The following is a 15,192-nucleotide window of genomic DNA, read 5'->3' as shown; positions in this document are numbered from 1 at the left end:
GCCTTCATATTCTTGCCTATGCTAAACATCACCTGTTTCTTGCTTGCTGTCTTGCATCCTTATTTTGTTGTCTTTTCGAAAACTTTTTTTGTTCCTTTTTAAAGCCGCCTCTGGCAAGGGATATTCTGGTGGATATGCTGCGATCGGACGTGTCACAGGGTGACTCAACAGATGTTGACTCTGCTTTACAATTCAGGTTCTTTCTTGTTCATAGTGGTGGCTGAAAGTTGCTGCTGCTGAACATGTCTCACATTTATTATTAATATTGGATTTTTCTGTTGCCCTGTTGGCAGACCTTGCAGGGGGTCCACAGATGGTATGAAGATAACCTTTCACTTCTGGCATGCTCTTTCAAGAAATAATGATTTGACTGGGGAGTACAGTTGCTTATGAATAGTTGATAGTTCAGCAACTTGTATGAATGTTAAAAGTTTACATGAAATTACAAGGAAATTAGAAGTTCTCTTCTCACCACAATCAAATGCTGCATCTCACATTTTTCAGATCTGGTGAAGTTCTCTGCATGACTGTATTTTGAACTCAGGTTGCAGTATTTCTATATGTAAACTTCAGGGATCAGTTGTTACACATACTAAAATTACCTTTTGGCTTATTAGGGAGGATTGGGTGTTGGGGTTTTTTGTTGGTTTTTTTTTTCTAGAAGAAAAAAAACTGCAAGTACATTGTAGATTTCTGTTTTTCAGTGCTATGTTTAAGGTTGCTATTTACGTGTCTATACCATAGGTATTTGTTTATTACATTTTTGTCCTGTGGTTGTTCATGATTGTTCAAAACTTCCACATCAAGCATTGTCTATAAAAAATTTGAGAGGAGAAAAAAAAGATTGCAAGGGAATGTTAAATAGATGGGTTGCTGCCCATCACTTAATGGAGGAAATCACTGTCATTTTTTAGAGGCCAGTGATATTTTTTTATTAAGAGCTATTTCTTTTGCCAATTTTCTAGGATCAAAATGTTCTTACTGGCTCCACTTTCTGCTCATGTCCTGAGATTGAAAGACTGAGAAGGGACATTTATTTTGCAGAACTGAAAAAATGCTGTCATGTTCAGAAGCTGAACAGATTGGTGGGGAACACCTCAATAACAAACCCCATCCTTAGGCTAAAGGATTATGTAACTTTTACCTTAATCTTTGCATTGCTTGAACTAAAGCCACTCATCTTGACAGTTCCACAGTTCTTACTAATTTGTCATTCCTCTGTCATCAAATTACACGGTCTTTTCAGTTTCACACTAACACTTTAAAACATAAATGAAGATGATAGCTGAGGGCAGACTATGCTGAGGTCAAGTCCTTGATATTTATTATTGTTCTTTCCAAAATCTGCTCATAATCCTTCCAGGCTATTCAGAGGATCAGAGTCCTGTCGGGCTGCTCTGAATTCTCTGTGTTTTCTGGTTTCAGAAATGGTTCCATTTCTTGTCTTGGCTGTAGCACCAAGACCCTTTTCCATTTGTATGTGTTTTTCCTTGCTGAAGAACGGGGTTGTAGGAGGTAGGGAGGCTGATCTTTGGTATTTCCTTGTCTTCCCTGTTGGATGTACCAAGACGTGGGTTTTCAAGGACAAACCATAGCATCTGTGTAGAAATGCATCATGTTTTACATACCTGAATGCAGAATGTTGTTCTGGTGGCTTAAATATCGCACCAAGCAGCTGCAACATTTTTCTTACAGTAATACATGTTGCTGTCGTGGTTAGAGTGGAAATGCGTTGTTGTCTCTGTAGGTGTTGGAGTTGGCTGGGCCCACCTTGCTGATAAGCACTGCAGTTTGAGATCCCAGCTATAAGACTGAAGCAAAACGGGTTATTTTGGAGTAGCCCAGGGACAAAACCAAGCAGTAAATTCTGACACGTATCAGCCAGTTGCTGAGCCACAGCAGCAGAGCTACAGGAGGACAAGACGACTATTATTTCTGTTTGAATACCCTTTGAATAGGCTATAGGCTCTGGTATCTAAATTTGTTTCACGCATCGTTGAACTAGAATATTTAGAGGAGGGTCATAGGGTTTTGCATGCTTTCTTTGTATGTCTCTTGCCTTTGATTTGAAATGTTATGTATGGTGTGGCACTCACTCTGAAAACTGAAATGGAAGATTTCATGTAAGGCTGAGAATATAAATACTTTTATAATGAAGTTTCTCGAGTCATAGGTATATTAAAATTACGTTAAGAAAAAAACCACAAGATGTCCTCTTTCTGCATGAGGGGAGGGATTGCAGTAGGACTGTAAAAGTAAACAAGGCTTTTTTACTTGTATGTTTAGAATCTGCATACTGAAATGTTCAGAGAAAGTAGCTAAGGGTGGGGAAAAAATAAAGGTGAAGTCAAAGATATGACTAGAGGAAAAGTGTGTCTTGCTGAAAAGCCTAACCAATCCCATATGTTCTTTGATTCTGTTTTACTTGTTTTAAGTGAGGAGACACTAGTTGAGAAAACAGTGCCTGCATTATAAGTGAGGAAAAGAGGAGTTGGTTTTGTACATGCATGTATGAGCTATGTGCACCCAGAAACGGGGTCCCAGAAGCCATGTTTGTATCTAAGGTAGAAACTAAATAGAACATGCAAGCTGTACGCATTGCTTGAGGTTCATTTGAGCCTTTCACTGTTGTACGTTGACTTGCTTAATATCTAACTTAATTTAAAATTTAAGAGTAATTCTGTATGTGATATGACCAGAGGTGTAATGCTGTAAAGAGCTGCTGCTTTATAATACACGTTTCTTTTGAAAATATTAGTGATCATCAAGTTATTTTGGTTATGGGGGAGAAATTATATTTTCAAGTGCACCGGAATGTTTGTTTGCGGTTTTTTAAATTATCCAAATTATGACTTCTTTGTGTGTCTTTTTTTATTTTAGGCATCAAAAAATAAAGATGGAAAAGAGCAGAGTGAAGCTATATCACCATTGGAGGAAGAAGAAACTTTCTCTTGGCCTGGTCCCAAAACTGTTGTGCTAAGGAGGACATCTCAGGGTTTTGGCTTCACCTTAAGACACTTCATAGTTTACCCTCCAGAATCTGCAGTTCAGTTTTCTTTTAAAGTAAGTGAAATTAATAATGAAACAATTATGTATAGTTTTATTATACTCTTTAGGGTCAAAAATCCAGCTTGCTTGAAAGTATCTATAGATGTGTCTTGCACAGATGAAAGATCCCTTGTGTGTAAGGTGGGCAGGCTCACTTACTGCATCATTTGATAACCATGCACTGATCTGTTCCAAGAAAATGGAATTGACTGAGTATGAGCTTATCCAAGTTAAAAATATTTGTTACCATGGGTAAGACTACCGGTTATTGTGGAATATGGAAATATTTCGCTGTACAGAATTTTACCATGGGTAAGACTAGCAGTTATTGCGGAATATGGAAATATTTTGCTGTACAGAATTTTTCGCCTTGTCCTTCCTTCATACCTGAGAAAGCATGCAGTTACCTCTGACTATCTGTATGATAGAGGCTGCAGCTGGAAGTTAACATAACAGCCAGAGTTACTCAATCCCCTACTGGTTTCTCAGAGCCATAGTCCTTTTGTTATCTCAAGTGTCAGCCTGATGCTGGCACTTTCCCTCTAGATCAGTGCAGAGGTCTCTCTTTACCCCAGGGAAGGCTTTGTGTTCTAGTTCCTTCAATTTCTTTCAAGGTAGGCTTACCCTAATTTCTCTTAAGTCTTACTGCAAGTCAACATAAACTGGTAGAGATAGTAAAGACAAAGAAAAGCATCTATAAGAGATTTCCTTCAAACAGTCTTTCCACATTCTTTGTGGATATATAAGTTTCTGGGTTTTTTTTTAATACCTACTCTTTGTTCCAGTTCAGAAATACCTAGTGAATATTTCTCCATTAAAAGTTCTGCTCCTGTTGCTTGCAGTTTGCGTGTGTTTGAAAAGTTGTTGCCAGGTCAGGTGGAATCCTCTGGGGAGAAAAGGACAAGACTCCTCGCATGTGGGGAACAGTGGAAATGTCTGGGACAGAGACCATAATGCTCCTAGACTGCAGGGAGTGGGTAAAGATATTCCACGGGAATGGGAGAAAAACTTTCCTACAGGGTGGAGAAGGCTGCAACTGAGGTGAATTTTCTCAGAAGCAAAGAACTCTACTCCAAAGGAGAGTGGGTGTGAGTGGAGAAGAGTGGGTGTTATTTTATAAAAATCTTTAATAATCTGTTCTCTGCCTAGGTGCATTTGAGATGTTGGGTTTTTATTTAAATTTTAAGAAGTTCAGTGTTATACTTGTTAGTCTAATAAAACCTGTGTTCAGTTGAAAGCCTTTTTTTCAGTTGCCCTGGGGAGCTCACTGCAAGGAAGAGGTCTAGGCAGATCTGCTGACTGGAAGTCCCAAAACACACTTGTTTTTTAGTAGATTAACACCTAATAGTACCTGCCTTGAGTTATCTTCAGTTCTTCTGCTGATTTTTTTTTTTTTTTGTGGCACCTTCCTTTAATATTTCAGACTGGAGGCACACCTTATTCTTTCTGTTCAGTTAGGAGAGAGGTGTGGGGCTTTTCCTCTTGTTATTCAGGAGCACAGAGCACCAGGTTAACAGAATGAGGGTCACTTTTATGCAGAAGCAAAGTCCAGCTTACTGTCAAGTGAATGAAATTTTAGCTATCTAGTCCATCTCATGGATGTCTCTTAAATGTTGCAGAACTTCAACAATCGTTTCTTTTGTTTCAGTGCTGATCAGAAAAACCCAGCAGTGCTGAACTTTCATTTTATTTTTAATGATGCTACTGATTTTTTCTAAAAAGAAAGATCTGTTCAAAACCTGAATAAAATAGATGGAGTCATGTTAACCAAGAGTTGTAAGTGTTGGTAAGCTCTACTTGCAGGTATTTCTAGCTTTCTGTGTACAAAGCTGACATCTGCCTTTTGTAGACTTCCACAGTTATCAAGGTGAAACTGCAATTCCTGGTGAGATAGCGAGACTGGCATTGTGGACCTCCTGAGTTAGATGTGTAACACCTGGACAAGCAGGGTGAATTTCAAGAATAAAACTTGATACATTAGTGACAAGGTGACTGTATGAGGGGCATCCATAAAGCTTTGTTTTCTCCATTTACATCAGACTGGAAAATAGGCCTTACTTGCTTTCGTTGAAATGATCAAACATGATTGGCTATAATCAATTCAGGGAAGTGTCTGCATATTTTAATACTGAATACTGGTATATTTAATTTACATTACTTTTATAATATATATTTTTAATAGGATTTCATTTCTTTCATTTAACATTCAGTGTGTACATAGTACTGCAGGTCTAGGTCAGGATATTGTGCTAAGTTCTAGTATCTTTTCATGGTTCCTGCACAAACCAGCTAATTAACTACAAATCAAGGGACTCTTTCTCATTGTAATTGTTATTAATAAACTAATTTATAAATGTTATGATAGAGAAAGGTTGTGGAAGAAAGTACTGTTTGGTAGTTCTGTTGGGAGGGGCAGCCCTGTGTGAAAGACGGTGTGAAAGATGATCTTGGAAACTGAGACTGCGGTTAACACATTGCATTTTGGCAAAAGTACTTGGCTGTGCTTGTGCGAGGCCACACACCAAACTGGGAATAGCTGCACATTCAGGAATAACCCATTATGTATCCTCCTTGCTTCCCATGCCTCCATTCCCTTAAGAAAGTGAATAGGATAGGGAGTGTGGGGAAGGTTTCTTAAGCTACCATTTCAAAAAGCTGACATTAAATTACATGTTTATTAGGATTTGTATGTAAAGGTCACTCTTCAAGTTCAGTCAGTCTGAGAAGCAAGTAAATGATAAAGGAAAACCTTTTTAGATACGGAAGCAGCATACACTAATGTCTTGCAATGCGTAAGAGGTAAATGTAAGAGGCAAAGCTAATTCCAAAACATTTGCATTATAAAGCATTCCATTTTTAAAGGCCTGAGCTCATTGGCTTGATACTATGAAAAACTAATGTTTTGCAGCTGTCTTTTATATCAGAGCTTTGCATACCCAGTGACAAACTGATAAAGCCACTGCAGTATTTCATAAAATACGGCAATCCTATATTAGCTAACTTTTCCATAATTTATTTATTTTTTTAATAGCATCAAACCAGGTAGCCTACATGTGACCCACATTTTCCAGAGTACGAGCTCTAATATTCAAAGTCCTAAAGATGTTTTTTCACTTGGCAGATTGGATGGAAACTAGACACGTGCATATATTAGCCTTGTCTAATTCTTTGCTGCTGTTCTGTTGGGTGTCATAGTTCAAAACCAACTGGCTGTTACAGGGCTTCAAGACATACAGTGATAAATTTTAACAGTACTTTTCTACTAGTGTGATATTTTTTACCAAAGTATAGAGCAGACAGGACTGTCCAGCTCAAGGATATACTGTTTGCTGTTCTCAGAGTTCAGGTGGTAAAGATAATTAATGTATGTTTTTAAAAGTAGAATCAGTACCAGATCTGTTAACTCAGTGTTTTGGTTTTCTGAGTTTTCTTCTGTTGGTTTTTTCTTCCTTAAAGTTATCTTTCTGTAGTATCTTAGAAAGCTCCAGCAGGACTTTTGTATGTCTCACAAGAAATGTATTGTACCTAGGAGACCCTTGTCTCCTCATCGTTATGTAGTGTTCATATGCAGGTCTTCTTCCCTCTCTTTCTTCAAGTCTTCCTCTCTTGAATAGTTTGCTCAGATGAGTGTGCAATAGCTTTGAAAATATTTAATATGAAAAAGATAGTGATTTGTCTTCAAATGCAAAAGACCTAGAAATTTGGAATTAATACGTTTAAAAGTAAGAATGAATATACAGGTGAAAATCATTTCTATGATCATCTCTTTGGTCCTTTCCTTCAGGGTGAAGCTGTTTTAATCAACTGAGGTGAATTGTTAGAAATTCTTCCCAAATAGTACGTACTAGTCTAAAAAACTGTATTTAGCTTGAAAGTTTATTACTTCATAAAGTCACAGTTCAGCAAGCAAGCACGTATTTCTGTATTTAATCAATTGTGCGTTTCAAATGGTAGAAGTTTGTAGGAGAGATTATCCCTGATCTTTCAAAAGCCTTTCATTCATATTAAAATATTGACAAAGTAGTAACTTAAGTAATTATTTTCTATTTTAATCATGCCATTCTCCCTCAGTACATTCCAGTTGTGGGATTTCTTTTTTCTTTTTTCTTCAAGGACTGTCAGTGCTACCTAGTAGTTATGATTGTGTCTATATAGTTCAATGAGCAGAAGGAGAATCTTCAAGGTTGTTACTTAATAGTGTTTGGAGTAGATATCTTACTTTAGGCAGTAGTACTGAAGGCAAAACAAACTTGGTATTTCAAATTTCAGGAAGAACATTCAGAGCTTACTTACAAAATATTTTGTATCTCTTGCATATTATTTAGCTTTGAATCCTTAGATTATTAAAAGTGTAACCTCTCCTGCCTGGCTTTCAGGGTGGAAACAATGCTTGCAACAACACAGTGTAGTATTAGACTTCATGGCAGCATTTCAGGGTTTTGTTATGTTTGTTTTCAGATAATGCTGTTAATGTTGTTTCTGTGGGGATGTTTTACGGAACTGTGCTTTGGTTTAGTTTTTTTTAAAACAAGGATTACACTAAAATCTCTGAATGAAAGCCTTGATTCAGTAATTTGAACATTTGTGAAAAAGTACGAGATATCAGAATGCAGACTTAATCTTACAAGTTCAAGTCTCATAGCTTATAGATGGCCTTGTGTTATTTTTTCATTTATTGAGTTTTTCTTTCTTTTTCTTTAGGATGAAGAGAATGGGAATAGACAAGGTATGTCTTGTTTTTATTCTTTCACAGATCCAATATGTTGAACATTTCTCTTTAGCTGTGTAAGACACTTCAGTAGCTATGTAAGAGTTTGAAATGTAAAATCGCTTAAATGTGACCATCAAGCTCATTGAATTTCATGGCACTGGAGCAAAAGAAAGTAGGTATCTGTCTTTTAGCTTCGCTTATTTAGTGTAGGTGTTTGCGTGGCCACTATGTAAAATATTGCTTCAATGCTGTGTTATATAACCTTGTCGTGTAAATGACAAGAAGACAAGAAACCAGCTGTGAAATTTGGTGCTAGAAAGGTAACACGCTCTTTTAATTTGATCTGGTGTAAGACCCACAGTTTTCTGTGCAAAGTACTACTACAAAGGGTTTGGGTCTCATGGATTATTTATATATAGGCATATAAAAAAATGCTGTACAGTGTGTCTAAGAGCAGCCAGTATAAAATTTGATTTTTATTGCAACTTTAATAAAAGCAACACATAAGTGTATAAATCTAGTGTTGATAGTGATGGTAAAAAATTATCCATAGAAGTGGTATACAACTCTTCTAAAACCAGAAGATAAAAAGGTTATTCCTGTTAGCTTCATGATACTTTCTTCAGTATTTAATCGTACTAATCTAACTTATTTCATCAGTTATGGTACTCTCATGTACTTTTTAAGAGATCTGTGAAACTTGTTTCAGTGGTGTCTGATAAAATGTGTGAATAAAACTATCTTGCACCTGATTCAGGAGGGATGGTAAAATCACTTACTTCTAGGTTATGCCTGTCAGTGCCCCTCCATTTTCATAGCTTGCTTCCTCTCACACTGCCTGTGTCTGCTTGCTTTCTTAATTCACCAATTAACTTAGATTTTATAAATTGGTGCTACATTTCAGTCCCACTTAATTTAAATTTCTCTTTGGTATTTAGCTATTTTCTCATCCATGCTCCCCTTTTTGCTGATATTTTCTTGCTTCCTTGGAAGGGAGAAAAATGTCTTGATTTAGGTAAGGAAATTGAGTTTTCAGGTTGAGAGCCTGGTCCCACCTTCAGTTTCTCCCAGTCTGTCATGACGGTGAGGTACCCAGAGCAGGTGGGATGAGCTGCGAGTGCAACGTGCAGGGTGTAAGTCCATGCTCCATCTGGTACTACAGTGCAACTGCTTCAGGACAGGCCTGTTCAAAGGTCGTGGGTGCCTTTGCTCAGAGGCAGCACGGGATGAATGCTTGTTTTACTGGTGGGTTACAATGAGCTTTACACTGTAGCAGAGAATCGTACCTGGCTTCAATGTTCTTTTTAAAATCTCATTTATTTGGAAGACAACACATCTGAACTTTTGTTTCAGGGTTTTTTTTTGTAACTGGGATAGATGAGAAGCATTCTGGGAAATATCAGTGACTTGAACTTGCTTACTTTTCTCACTTTTCTCTTGGAAGGAGATGAATTCATCCATTTCATCTTTCCAGTCTTACTCAGCTGTTGTCATCTGCTTGTTAAACAGTGAAAAGTCAATCTCTTCCTATTCCTCATCACTGCCCCATCCACCCCCCAAAAAAAAATTGTGATCTCCTTTATCCATTTTGATGTACAAAAAGAAAAGGCAAGTCCCTTTAGGAAGGAAAAGGAGTCAACCCTCTGTGCCAAGCCAGCATGGAAGATCCCACTTGTAGTCTAGAGAAAGAAGTTCTGCAGTGTTGTTCTCACAGGGAGAACTGGATCAGCTAAAGATGCAAATGTGGGTCTGTTTATCTAAAATGTTATGAGATCTTTTTTTTTTCCAGCAGAGGAACAGCAGTAAACAAACATCTGTTTGGTTTGCTATGAGACCTTTGCAGGTGGGAGCAAGATTACTTTCTGGAAATTTTTGTGTAGCTGCTTAAACGATGAATCATAGGTCAACTATTGCTTATTTATAGAAACGTAGTACATTGTATGCCTTCAAATACTGATCAAAGGGCACAAAATGCTCTGGAAAGATAATATTCTCATCAGTAAGAGAGAAGGTTGGACTTGTAGGTACTTCTGGAAAGAGAAGAGATGACTGGGAGGTGGAGGATGTAGGTGTCGTGGAATGTAACCTGCCAGTGTTGTGTATTATACCTTTAAAAATAACAAAGTGGGACTTAGTGTGTAACACATTTTTCTCCAGCATTTAGTGTGATCTTGTGGTGTGGGTGGGATGAAACGGTTTGTATTTACATTGCTACAAGTTGTTCTTGTTCCCAGACGAGGTGGATAGGTAGTTTGTGAGGAGAAAATCAAGGAAAGTGCATCTCACTTTTCATGTTCACAAACACATTAATTTAGCAAAAGCAGATATGCCAGAAATTCTGCCAAGGATTATCACGAGCATTCTTAAAGTAATTACCATCAGCAAATTAGACCGAGCCGCTTTGGAGCGGCAAAAGGCGGGGGGTGTGGGGTGTGGAAGTGTCCCTTGCTGCCAAGTGCTGGTCGCCTCAGCAGCTTGAGGAAGAGCCCGGTGCTGCTGGGCGAGGGCGCGGCGCGCGGATCTCGTGTGGAGGAGCCACCTGGTGGCAAATCTCGTGTGTCCGCCGTGAGACTCCACTGGAAAACCTGCTGCTGTTCAGCTCTGTCTTAACTAACAACGAAAATACCTTCTTTTGAAGTTTGTAGATGATAATTCACTTGAGCTTTCCTCTCTCTAAAAAGGAAAGACTAAGCTAAGGGCATTCAAGCTTTTCACTTCTTGTGAAGCAGTGTGTGCCAGTGCAAAATTGTTTTCTTTTTCTTTTTAATCTATTTTGAGTGAAGCTTTCTAACTACCTGCACTTTCTGCTTTGCCCTCTTCACAGGTTAATCTTACCTTTAAAATTTGAGATTTTTATCAGGTTCAGCATTAACAGATTTGAGTAGGTGAGTGTGGAGCAAAGCATCTCTATTACTATTGCCTTTTATTGAAAGCATTTTAATTTTTTTTTTTTCAAAGAAGCTGAGTATCTAATTAAGTCTAGAGGGCAGAACATAAAAGCATATACCAGGTTTGATGTATTTGAACAGTGAAAGAAATATTTTTATATAGTTTTATGTTCTGGTATAGAATTTTAGTGCGGCTTTTTTTGGTATTTATTTAGATTGTGCTCCAGGCTTGCATTAATCTTGCTTTTGGTAAGCAGTAAGATTTCAAAGCATTTAGAATAAAAGGTGATGCATATTTGTCCAGGAGAGCTCTAAATAAAGAATGACACAGGAGGGAGATGATGGCCAAGAAGCAAGTGAGGAAGCAGCAGATCGGGTTGTCAAGTGAAGGGGTTTAGGGTGCTGTGGACAAGAGACACCTCATGGTCAACAGTTGAGACGGAAGGGGACCGCCTCAAGTGTATGCACATAAATAAGGGATTGCCTGCAGGACAATATGATGGGGAGACCTCTCATGCCTCTTTTTGAGGGCCTGTCTGAAGCCCTTGTGCACTCACGCACGCAACAGGGAACAAGCAGGAGGAATTGAAGGTCTGCATGCAGTTGCAGGGCTACAGTCTCATTTAGGTCACAGGGATGTGGTGAGATAGCACTCTAGCCCAATTCTGCAAGCTGCAGTGGATGAGTACAGGCACTTTGGGAAGGACAGGTTGGGAGAGCACGGAGGTCGAGTTGCCTTTGTTGGCAAATTGGGAGAGAGCAGCAGGGGTGCATGGAGCTCTGGCTTGGGATGGGTGAGGAGCTGGCTTAGAGCTTATGGTCGGGATTTGCAGACAGACCCCTGTGGGCAATGTTTTGGTGGGTGTCTGCTACAGACCACCTGATTGGGGAAATAGATGAGGCTTTCTTCAGACAACTGGTGGAAGCCTCATATACGCAGGTCCTGGTCCTTATGGGGGACTTTAGCACCCTGTTATCTGCTGGAATGGCATCACAGCAGACTTACCCTAAATATTTTGTAGTAATTATTTTAAAGATTTCTGTTCTTTCCTACTTTACTGCTCCAGGTTGTTGACCTTAAGCTAAGCTATTCAAATGCTTTTCAACAGGTGCACTTTGTCAGAAAATGCTATCTTTCTGAGTGGATTCCTTGGTCACTGACTGAAAACTTGTATCAGCTTGTACTGTTTTCTTGAGAGTTTGTGTTATACTGACTAGCCTGTATTATCTTGGAGTATTTCTTTCATGTGTTTTGAGGATGGTATACCATCAGTATTCTTCCTGTTTTGTGGAGTTGCCCTATTTCAAAATTTTATTTAAGAGATATCTCGTGGGCACAAGTCTCCCAGGAGAGCATTGTAGGAATATTTAGAGACAAGCTGAAAAATACCTATAATATCTCCATTCCCATGCTGTCTCCATGCCATTTCATTGTGCGCTTAATATGGTGAATATGTTGTCCTTCAAAGACTTCTTGAAGCTGAGATTGGCAAAGTACAAGTTTAGTACATATTAAATGGGTTGGTTGGTTTTTGTATCTTGTCCTAAAACATGTTTTTCTTCAAAAATGTTTGTCTTGTGGATCATGATTAAAATGAACAGTGATAAGCATATAGAAACAGTCTGAAAGGAATTTCATCTTTCATATAAGAACTAAGCTACTTTGTTTTATGCATTGCTTGGAAATCTAGTATCATTATAATCCAGTATCATATTTTTTTAATACGATGTTCTCGCTTTTCCTACTTTATCTTCTATTTCTATGTAGCAGTATCTATAGCAACTAGCAGTTTCTACCCTTCAGTTGTCTAAGCTAAAGAGTTCCAATTTATTACCTGAGCTCCTTCAGCTCTGCAAGTCTGGTTTGATGTTGTAAAGCCTTTAGGGGAAGGGTGGAAAAAATGCAGGAAAAGCTTTTTATTCCTTACTGCTGCTTACATAATGCCTTGAGGTTTTGATGGTTTATTTCTTTAAACAGACTGTTGATTTCTGTAATGTGGTTTGTGTTCTCCCCGGATTTGATTTAATCCAATCCCACATTTTCTAACATCATCTATCAGCTCAGTTTGTTGTGAAATAAACTAATTGTGCCTGTGATGATGGGAACAAGGTAGATAAGGAACAAGAGAACAAATGTGAAAGCAAGTATTTGGAAAGGTCATAGATTGCTGGGATGATATGGTCTAAGGTATGTGATAGTGGAATAGGAGTAAGAGACAAGAGGTATATAACACTATTGCTTTAGAGTAGCACCACAGTAAATTGTCCTTTTTTGGTGGATTTTTAATCCAACTCTGTTTTTTCACACTGCATGCTGAGAATGCTAAAAGAGGGCCTGTTTAGTTTTCCACTGAGACCAGAGCCTGATGCTACCTTGTTCACTTAAAACCATCCAGAATGTCCAGCGGAGTGGCCTTCCAATGTAATGTTTCTCAGTGACTATTGATGTCGTGGTTTTACCCCAGCTGGCAGCTGAGCACCACACATCCACTCGCTCACTCCCCCCTGTCGGGATGGGGGAGAGAATTGGAAAAGTTAAAGTGAGAAAACTCGTGGGTTGAGTTTAATAGGTAAAGCAAAAGCCGTGCACACAAGCAAAGCCAGGAATTCATTTACCGCTTCACATGGGCAGGCAGGTGTTCAGCCATCTCCAGGAAAGCAGGGCTCCATCATGCTTAACGGTTACTTGGGAAGACAAACACCATCACTTCGAACGCTGCCATCTCCCCTCCTCTTCCTCTTCCCCCAAGCTCTTTTATAAACTGAGCATGATGTCATATGGTATGGAATATCCCTTTGGTCAGTTTGGGTCACCTGTCTTGTCTGTGTTTCCTCCCAGCTTCTTGTGCACCCCCAGGCATCCCGCTGGCAGGGCAGCGCAAGAAGCAGAAAAGGCCTTGGCCCCACGTAAACACTGCTCAACAATAGGTCCATATAACAAAAACATCTCTGTTATCAATGCTGTTTCCAGCACAAATCCAAAACATATCCCCATACTAGCTACTATGAAGAAAATTAACCCTGTCAGCTGAAACCAGGACAATTGAGTTCAAGTCGTCTTTGGCTTTTAATAAAACCACTAAGACTTGTGTACTTTCCATGGAAATTCTCTTTTCCATGAGAGAGTTTGTAGGTTCACTACAACCGATACAAATTGAATAGCTCTGTGCTAGTCTAAGAACTAATGTAAATCCTCTAGACTGTTTAAACATAGGTTAAATTTTAAACTTGAAAAGCTTTCATATTAGAGTGAATTGAACAAATTTGTCATAATATTGGCAAATAATGCAATAGGAAAACACTGTTTTGTAGAAGAAAAAATACCAGCAGTGTGCCCAGGTGACCAAGAAGGCCAGCAGCATCCTGGCTTGTATCAGGAATAGTAGGGCCAGCAGGATTAGGGAAGTGATCGTCGCCCTGTACCAGGCACTGGTGAGGCCGCACCTCGAGTACTGTGTTCAGTTTTGGGGCCCTCACTACAAGAAAGACATTGAGGTGTCCAAAGAAGAGCAATGAAGCTGGTGAAGGGTCTAGAGCACAAGTCTTATGAGGAGTGGCTGAGGGAACTGGGGTTGTTTACTCTGGAGAAAAGGAGGCTGAGGGGAGACTTTATTGCTCTCTTCACCTACCTGAAAGGAGGTTGTAGCCAGGTGGGGGTTGGTCTCTTCTCCCAAGTAAGAAGTGATATGACAAGAGGAAATGTCCTCAAGTTGCACCAGGGGAGGTTTAGACTGGATATTAGGGAAAATTTCTTCACTGAAAGGGTTGTCAGTCACTGGAACAGGCTGCCCAGGGAAGTGGTTGAGTCACCATCCCTGGAGGTGTTTAAAAGATGGGTAGATGTGGTGCTGAGGGACATGGTTTAGTGGTGGACTTGGCAGTGCTAGGTTAACAGTTGGACTTGATGATCTTAAAGGTCTTTTCCAGCCTAAGTGATTCTATGACTCTGATCTTTTAGGTTGCCTAATCAAAATTCCAGAGATGCTTTGAAGAATAACAGAATGTATTTTTTTTGTATTGCAGAGTTGAATGCCAGGTGTTTCTCTGCTAAATGACTCAACAGAGCTATTTTACTTGTTATCATCCTCTTTTAGAGGCTTCTCCTTGGCACTGTGTTTTGCTCAGTGGTTTTTATTTGAGTTAATTTGTGTTTGATAGTGGGTGAAATAAGCTCTGGGGCAGGACTGGGCTGGGACCTTTGGGCTCCTTTTCTTCAATGCATTCCTAGTGAAGAAATGCTTACTATGTATGAAATTCAGTTTGCAGATTATAAAATCCAGAATTGTCTTTAGTTGGACTCTCTCAGTTAAATGTAATCCTGACAGTTTTATGATTTATATTTAATTAAATGAAATCTCTGTTAATAAATGTAAGTTCTGCTGTACTTTCAACAATCTCATATTGAGTAGCTTGGGAAATGATTAGCAGGTTTTTGATTCAGTAATCGTGTAGAAGCATTTGTCCCACTGTAGCTGTACATATTTCTCCTCCCTTTGCCTGAAAGGTGTCCCTAGAATCAGTGCCACTCAGTATTGTTGAACCAAC

At 39.0% G+C, this 15,192-nt stretch overlaps 1 protein-coding gene across 8 annotated transcripts in view; it reads left to right on the top strand.

Moving 5' to 3' along the window:
- Positions 1–15,192, top strand: part of ARHGAP21 (Rho GTPase activating protein 21) — a 117,563-nt gene that overhangs the window by 46,748 nt on the left and 55,623 nt on the right. For all 8 annotated transcript variants that reach the window (XM_075746364.1, XM_075746363.1, XM_075746360.1 and 5 more), the window contains 2 exons: positions 2,881–3,063; positions 7,750–7,774. In XM_075746364.1, coding sequence (XP_075602479.1) covers positions 2,881–3,063; positions 7,750–7,774 — 208 coding nt within the window. The remainder of the gene's footprint in view (positions 1–2,880; positions 3,064–7,749; positions 7,775–15,192) is intronic.

Source organism: Balearica regulorum, chromosome 2 (assembly GCF_011004875.1).
Source record: "Balearica regulorum gibbericeps isolate bBalReg1 chromosome 2, bBalReg1.pri, whole genome shotgun sequence".
Classification (NCBI taxonomy): domain Eukaryota; kingdom Metazoa; phylum Chordata; class Aves; order Gruiformes; family Gruidae; genus Balearica; species Balearica regulorum.
The sequence above is the reverse complement of the archived record's forward strand: the minus strand, read 5'-3'. Positions and strand labels throughout refer to the sequence as shown.